The sequence below is a fragment of the Aethalodelphis obliquidens genome, unplaced genomic scaffold (genome assembly GCF_003676395.1).
Source record: "Aethalodelphis obliquidens isolate GAN/ISIS:26980383/991018 unplaced genomic scaffold, ASM367639v1 scaffold53, whole genome shotgun sequence".
Classification (NCBI taxonomy): Eukaryota; Metazoa; Chordata; class Mammalia; order Artiodactyla; family Delphinidae; genus Aethalodelphis; species Aethalodelphis obliquidens.
In genome coordinates, this window is record NW_020837997.1 from 10,232,152 (window position 1) to 10,240,359 (window position 8,208).

An 8,208-nucleotide genomic window follows, 5' to 3' on the forward strand; every position below is an offset into this window, starting at 1 on the left:
AGGGATCGAACCCGTGTCCCCTGCATTGGCAGGCAGATTCTTAACCACTGCGTCATCAGGGAAGTCCCAAAAAGGAAGGAAATTCTGACACACGTTACAACATGGATGAATCTTGAGGACATTATGCTCAGTGAAGTATGATCCCAATACTGTATGATCCCACTCATTTGAGGTCCCTAGAGGAGACATATTCATAGAGACAAAGTAGAATTGTGGGTGCAGGGCTGGGGAGGAGGATGGGGAGTTAGCTGTTGGGATGCTAGTAAACAAATTGATGGAGAGAAGAGGAAGGACAGAGAGTAGACTGACTTACATTACAAGGAGCCCTGATGGTTCCTTCGTAAGTTAAATATAGAATTTCCATCTGACCCAGCAATTCCACTCCTAGGTATCTACCCAAGAGAATTGAAAACATGTATCCACACAAAAACTTGTACACAGGTGTTCACAGCGGCCCTATTCACCACGGACCAAAGGGGGAAACGACCTCAATGTCCACCAGATGATGAATGGATACACAGAAGTGGTCAATCCACACAGTGGAGTGTTACTCAGCCATAAGGAGGAATGACCTCCTAATACACGCTACGACATGGGTGAACCTCAGAAACGTGATGCTCGGTGAGAGAACCCAGAGGAAAAAGGCCACATGTTGTGTGATTCCATTTATATGAAACATCCAGGACAGGCAAATCCACACAAATGGAGAGCGGGTGAGTGGTTGCCAGGGGCTGGGGGAGGGGGAGGGGGAGGGACTGTGAATGAGGACGGGGTTTCCTTTCGGGGGGATGACAATGTTCTGGTACTCAACAGTGGTGACTTTTGCACACCATTGCGAATGTACTAAATGCCATTGAACTGTACACTTTAAAATGGTTAAAATGGTGACTTGTATGCCCCTCCCCCCCAGAAAGGGAAAAGAGCCTTGAATTGTGAGAGAGAAAAGAATTGGACTGGAAGATTAGGACGGGCACTGGGAGAGGATTGGGGCATGAAGGAAAAGCCCCCCAACATGGTTGAAGTTTGGAGGAAGAGAGAGGAAGGTGGCGAGGAGGGAGAGATTTTAGGCAGTGTCGCTGTGGGTGGGAAGATCTGTAAAGAGTAGGTCAACTGATGTCTTGGAGGCAGATGCATGTTTGGGGTGGATATGACCAATTGATGAGATGGTTATAAGACTGGCCCCCAGGGACTTCCTTCGTGGTCCAGCAGTTAAGACTCCGCGCTCCCAGTGCCAGGGGCCAGGGTTTGATCCCTGGTCAGAGAACTAGATCCCGCATTGCATCTAAGAGTCCATGTGCCGCAACTAAAAGATCCCGAATGTCAAACTAAAACCTGGCTCAGCCAAATAAATAGATGAATATTAACAACAACAACAAAAAGACTGGCCCCCAGGCAGCCCAGCTTTACTTGGGTTATCCATTCTCTGTGGCCCATCCATGCTGTGTTTACCACAATCCTCGATGGAAACACTCAGTCCCCCCCCGTGGGATGGGGGTTCAGGCCAATTTTTATTGAATTTTAAAGGACAACGTAGGGAATTCCCTGGTGGTCCAGTGTTTAGGACTCAACGCTTTCACTGCCCAGGTTCAATCCCTGCTTGGGGAATTAAGATCCTGCAAGCCACTTGGTGCAGCAGAAAAAAAACACAACCAGACAATGTAATGTCCAGGGGCTGGGACTTCCCTGGTGGTCCAGTGGCTAAGACTTCACGCTCCCAATGCAGGGGGCTCAGGTTCGATCCCTGGTCAGGGAACTAGAGCCCACATGCCACAACTAAGAGCCCACATGCTGCAACTAAGAGTTCGCATGCCGCAACTAAAAGATCCTGCATGCCAGCAACTAAAGATCCCACCCGCCTCAGTGAAGATCCCACACGCGTCAGCAAAGATCCCGCGTGCTGCAACTAAGACTTGACGCAGCCAAATAAATAAATGAATAGTTTTAAAAAATGTCCAGGGGCTGACATCCAAGTAGCTGCATCGTCTGTTCTTCTGAGCCTTTTCTCTGATGTTGGTCAAATGCAAACAAGAGTAAAAAATACAGAATACGCATACCTGTAGATGCATTCCAGGAATTGGCTTCATAATCATAAACATAGACTTTTCGATTCACTACTAACAGCAATACTGAACCAGCAAAATGTGCTGATGTTACTTCTGGTATGCCAACCTAAGAGTAATGACATATACGATATCAGTATGTACATCTCTTTGGACATCGATTCAGAAAGCAGTACTTCTAGACACGCATCCATGGAACATTCATTCCAGCAAGAGTTCTTTGGGTCCTAGATATTGGGAACTATGTATCTTGGAGATTAGCTGAAAGCAAAACGGGGAGGTCGAAATTGGTGTTTGGTGCCCTTGGATAGCTAAATTTGCTCCATCTCCTTCTCCTGTGTCAAAACCTTCTCTGAGGATAGGCACTTCCCTGGTGGTCCACGGACGAAGACTCCATGCTCCCAATCCAGGGGGCCCGGGTTCGATCCCTGGTCGGGGAACTAGATACTCCATGCCACAACTAAGAAATCTGCATGCCGCAATGAAGATCCCAAGTGCTGCAACTAAGACCCAGCACAGCCTACATAAATAAATATTAAAAAAAAAATCTTCTCTGAGGATAAAGGCTACAGCATAGATGACGAATCATAAGCATAACTGATAAGTGTGTCACTTATGAGAGAAACTGGTATTTTAGCAGATGGCGGAAGCTTCTGGAGCATAGGTGCTGTCAAATTTCTCAAGATAGTTCCTGAGAGGGTACAGGTTTTTCTGTTTTGGTTGAGGGCAATTTGGGGAGGCCCTGAAATCAGTGTATGTAATCTATCACACAACCAATTATAAGGACCTCTTGCAAGAATTCTGGTTCTTTTTTCAGGGGAAAAAAAGCGCACCTGTTTTGGTAGTAAGGGCAGAATAGAATCAAGCCTTCTTTCGGCTTAGAAATTGCTCTCAACGTCTTTAAGAGGTACGTCGTAAAATAAGCCTCCAAACTAACAAAAACAGACTAGCGTGGTGTTTTCTGAACTATATCTAACCCTAAGTATTACTTATTTCAAGCATCCCTCGGATCGTTCAGCAAAATAACTACCTGCATTGACGTAGGGATGGAAAATGGAAGGACACTACTCTCAAAGCTATTCTTCGTGAGAAAAACTTGTCTTCTGAAATAAACAATAAAAGGGTTCAATTAGGACAATCTCACACAAGAAAAGAAAAAAGACAACGGCAGACATTCTAAAAATGTTCTATTCAAATGAAATTCTTTTCTTAACAAGGAACCATTTTGCCCCTATCTATCTATCATCTACTTATTTATTTTATTATTTCTTTTGATGTTGGGGGTAGGAGTTTATTAATTAATTTATTTATTTTTGGCTGTGTTGGGTCTTCGTTTCTGTACGAGGGCTTTCTCCAGTTGTGGCAAGCGGGGGCCACTCTTCATCGCGGTGCGCGGGCCTCTCACTGTCGTGGCCTCTCTTGTTGTGGAGCACACACTCCAGACGCGCAGGCTCAGTTGTTGTGGCACACGGGCCCAGTTGCTCTGTGGCATGTGGGATCCTCCCAGACCAGGGCTCGAACCCGTGTCCCCTGCATTAGCAGGCAGATTCTCAACCACTGCGCCATCAGGGAAGCCTCGATCATCTATTTATTTTTGTGTGAATAATCCTCTATAGCCTGGATATTTGACTTCTTGAAATAACATTATTTGAAAAGTGTGACCATGTCAAAAATAAAATTATATAAAATGTACATTAAGTGACAGCTTGTCTTGCTCAGGGCGAACTTCAGTTTTGTCCTTTATTTTACTCTGATCCCACTAAAGTAAAGGCTTTCAGACCAGGAATGTGTATGTATAAAAGAAACAGTATGCTCCCTTATGCAGGGAACTTTTAAGAAGCAAAAGGCCATCCATGAACATGGTATATCGCTTCCTTATCCAGATCTCCTTCTCTTGCCCCCTCCAGAAGAATTTTATGGTTTGAGGCAGACAGGAGTTACTGAGTTAATTCCTATGCATTTTAAAGTTTTTGGAACTTCCTTGGTGGTCCAGTGGTTAAGAATCCGTCTTGCAGTGCAGGGGACACTGGTTCGATCCCTGGTCGGGGAACTAAGATCCCACCTGCTGTGGGGAAACTAAGCCCACGTGCCACAACTAGAGAGCCCGCATGCCACAACTAGAGAGCCCATGTGCCACAACTAGAGAGAAGCCCGCACACCACAACGAAGAGCCCGTGTGCCACAACTAAGACCTGACGCAGCCAAAAAATAAATAGATATTTAAAAATAAAGCTTTTTTTGCTACTGTGAATGGCACCATTCATAACTGCCTTATGTCAAGCATCTGTGACAAGCTACACGTAATTATTTTAGCTACTTGTGTGTCTCTTCACCAGTCATTCCTTAACTCTACCCCAACTGTGGACTCCCTGTAGGCCAGCATCTAGCAACACAGGACAGAGCCGTCTCTTTTAATGTTTGTGGAATCGAAGAATGAGGGCAAACGTAATGTTTTAATAATAATAATAATAAAGTAGCAATATCTTACCCTAGATACAGGGCTATGTTTTTCTTACAAGGATGCTTCATCAAGCGAGTTGTCCCAGATGAAAAATACAGGTGGTCCTAGAGAGAGAGTCACAAAATCTTAATCCTATCAATGCTCATAAACGCCTGATGAAAACAGTTTCCTAACGTGTAACACTGAAAATGTAAAGGTGAAATCTGAATTAGGCAGGTGGACGGCATCTAAGTCATTTTCCTCTTTTTAAAAAATAATTAATTTTATTTTTGGCTGCCTTGGGTCTTTGTTCCTGCGTGCAGGCTTTCTCTAGTTGTGGTGAGCGGGGGCTACTCTTCACTGCAGTGAATGAGCTTCTTATTGCCGTGGCTTTTCTTGTTGTGGAGCACCGGCTCCAGGTGCACCGGCTTCAGTAGCTGTGGCACACAGGCTCAGTAGCTGTGGCTCGTGGGCTCTAGAGCGCAGGCTCAGTAGTTGTGGCGCATGGGCTTGTTGCTCCACAGCATGGGGGAATCTTCCTGGACCAGACTGCCTTGGCAGGCAGATTCTTAACCACTGTGCCACCAGGGAAGCCCATTTTCCTCTTTTGATATTATCCTCTGGTTCTGTCAGAGGTCACCAATGGGGAAAGCTGGGTGAGAGGAACCTGGGACATCTCGGCACTGTTTTGCAGCATGCTGTGAATCTATAATTATGTCAAAATAAAAAATCTAAAAAGACTCACAGGATAATGATTCATATCACATCCCCTCTGTGTATATGTTACTTATTTACAGATTACTTATTGAGAGGCCAGAGGCCAAAAAAAAAGTTAGAAACCAGTCACTTCATTATTTAGCAATGCTGACACCACTTCTGAAATAACACAACGTCAATAGGAAAAACATTTGAGCTGACAAAATATTTTTTTCTTCATGCCTTTTAGGCACATGCAGGTGAAAGGAAGTTTCCTGCTGCACTGTGTCATGTGAACAAAGTAAGTTTGCTTCCTATGTCACTCTGCATTTAAAAAGTCCTATCGGATAGAACGCTGGATAAAAACTCAGGTGATCTGAGTTCTAAACACAGCTGCAGCTCTTGTCTTTGTTCAGGCTACTTGACTTTTCTCTCAATTAGCTTTTTTTTTCCAGTACGTGGGCCTCTCACTGTTGTGGCCTCTCCCGTTGTGGAGCACAGGCTCCGGACGCGCAGGCTCAGCGGCCATGGCTCATGGGCCCAGCCACTCCGCGGCAGGTGGGATCCTCCCGGACTGGGGCACAAACACGTGTTCCCTGCATCGGCAGGCAGACTCTCAACCACTGCGCCACCAGGGAAGCCCTCAATTAGCTTTTTAGTGACATGCAAAAGGTTAATGCCTATTTCAAAAGGCAATGGTAAGGATTAGATGAAGTAATGTTCTATGCCGGACACAACACTGGCACCCAAGAAATACTAGGAAGTATTAGTGCTGATCCAGCGATTAGATAAAAGTGAAGAATGAATGTTAACTGTGGAGCCACGTACCCCTTGAATTTGCTCTCTGACGTGAAACACCTTTCCTGTCCTCACCATACGAATACTAGAGGTAAGAGATAAGAAAACATCTGTCAGTGTTTATGAAACAGTCGGCATGACTCCTACCAGGTTGCCTCTGGGTTAACGGTGCAGTAGCTGTTCTTGAAGCTTTTAGAGTTATGGGAGCCCCTGGAAAATCTGATGAAACAGTGGACCCTCCTCTCCTAGAAACAGACATATGTATATGCAAAATTGGAGATGTGGTTCCTGAGAACTCGTTAAGCTCATTTGCAGACTCCAGATTAGGCAAATGAGGAGTGCCTACTGCCAGATTTTGTTTTTTGTCTGTGGGGTGGGGAGGTGTTGGTGGCTGGGAGAATGTTGCTCCAGTTTACAGCAGGTTCTCAATCTTGGATGTGAGTCAGAAGCACCTGGTGGGAGGGGGGGTGCCTGATAGACTGTAGATTGCTGGGCCACATTGCTGAGTCTTTGGTTCAGCAGATCCAGGGAACTGCAGTTCTAACAAATTCCCGGGTAATGCTGCTGCTGTTGGCCCAGGACCACTCTCTGAGAACCAGTGTGGGAAACGGGAGAATTGGATGTGACCAATCTTTGCAGACTTTGAGACACATCCTGCTAGTAAATCTTGCTGGAAAGTCCTACTCCCCACTCCCTTATTAAGGGCAAGTGTATCGTTAATTTCGCTGGGTCTGTTTTCATGTCTATAAAATAAGGTTAAGGAATCACTTCGCCATGAAACTCGTTGTAAAGATCACATGAGGCCATGCAACAGAAATGCATTCTCTATTTCTTCAGCAAACAGGGCCCTGCTGAATGTGACAGCTCATTCCAGGCAGGAGTTCCCTGAGGGTGGGAACTGGGCTTTAGCATCTGTCCCGTGCCCACGGCACCGCGTGTACAGTATTTACTAATCTAACATTTACTGAAATCCAAAAATGTTCTGGGCAAGCAGTGAATAACAGAAAACACTCTATACCTTCGTGGAGCTAAGAGCCTAGTGACAGCAACAGACAAGAAAAAATTTGCGACGAGTAACAGAATTTAGTGATTGATAGGAAAAAGCAGCTATAGGGAGGAGAGGGTCTTTAGATGAGGAAGTGTACTGTTTGTCAGCATCTAAATAATCAGGAAGAAGTCATGGAGAAAATCTGGAAGCAAAGCGTTCCAGGCAGAGGGAGAAGCAGGCACCAAGTCTCCCCCGTTCGCGAGTTTGGCAAGTTCAAGGGACCGGTGGCTGGGAGCAGTGATTCAGGGGCGGGTAGGGGCCACATCAGTGGTTGTCACATCCCTAGGGGACCCTTGGTAATGTCTAGAGACATTTGATTGATGGTCAAGTCTGGAGAAGAAGGTACTACTGGCATCGAGTGGGTGGAGGCCAAGGATGCTGCTCAGTATCCTACCATGTACAGGACGGTCCCACCCCAGAGAATGATCAGGCCCTAAATGTCAGCAGCGCCGCTGAGGAACCCTGCGCCAGATACGGCGCGAGGAAATTGGGTTTTATTCCGGGTGCCACAGGGAAGGGGAATGACGAGATCAGATTCGTTTATAAACAACCCCTCTGGCTGCCAGGATGGACAGGAGGGCACAGCCTAGGGTGATGGTGGTGAAGGTCGCTTGAAGGCATCGGAATTGGGCCAAAGTCTTGAAGTGGCAATGGGAGGACTTGGTGATGAGCTGGAGGCGGTGGGGTGAGAGAAAGGGTGGGTATCAAGTTCGCTTCCTAGGGTAAACTGGGAAGCCTCAATAAGGTTGGGGAGCGGAGCATCTTTCCTGGATTCCGCGCAGGGATGAGCCTGCCCCCTCCCGACCCCTGGCAGCACCCCAGGCCCGGGAGGGCGGCCCCACCGGCACAGCGGCTGAGCTCTGGCCAACGGGCAGAGCCGCAAGGTAGTCGCCGCCACCAGCATTAACAGCAGCATCTCATACTACGCGCCGCCGCTCACACACAGTTCCTCAACTGCCGCGGGGATTCGCTTCACAGCCTGGGCATGCGCAGTCTGCCGCGGAGCCTGGGCAAACGCACCTTGTTCCCCAAGAAGCCTGAATCCGCCCACCTCAACAAGCCCCCAGCGCCTGGGCATGCGCACACTGCCGCCCTTGGGCTGCCTACAGTTTGAGCACGGGCTTAGCGTCTCTCGGGAAGCCCGAATCCACCAACCGTGGCGCGCG

General features: G+C 47.1%; 1 protein-coding gene across 1 annotated transcript in view; it reads right to left on the reverse strand.

The window, feature by feature from the left end:
• Positions 1–8,187, reverse strand: part of CATSPERD (catsper channel auxiliary subunit delta) — a 39,915-nt gene extending 31,728 nt beyond the window's left edge. The window contains exons 1-5 of the mRNA XM_027085377.1: positions 7,885–8,187; positions 6,025–6,079; positions 4,549–4,625; positions 3,091–3,163; positions 2,055–2,169 (exon numbers count right to left, since the gene is read on the reverse strand). Of these exons, the coding sequence (XP_026941178.1) occupies positions 2,055–2,169; positions 3,091–3,163; positions 4,549–4,625; positions 6,025–6,079; positions 7,885–7,958 (394 nt within the window). The 5' untranslated portion in view covers positions 7,959–8,187. The remainder of the gene's footprint in view (positions 1–2,054; positions 2,170–3,090; positions 3,164–4,548; positions 4,626–6,024; positions 6,080–7,884) is intronic.
• Positions 8,188–8,208: the final 21 nt, after the last annotated feature.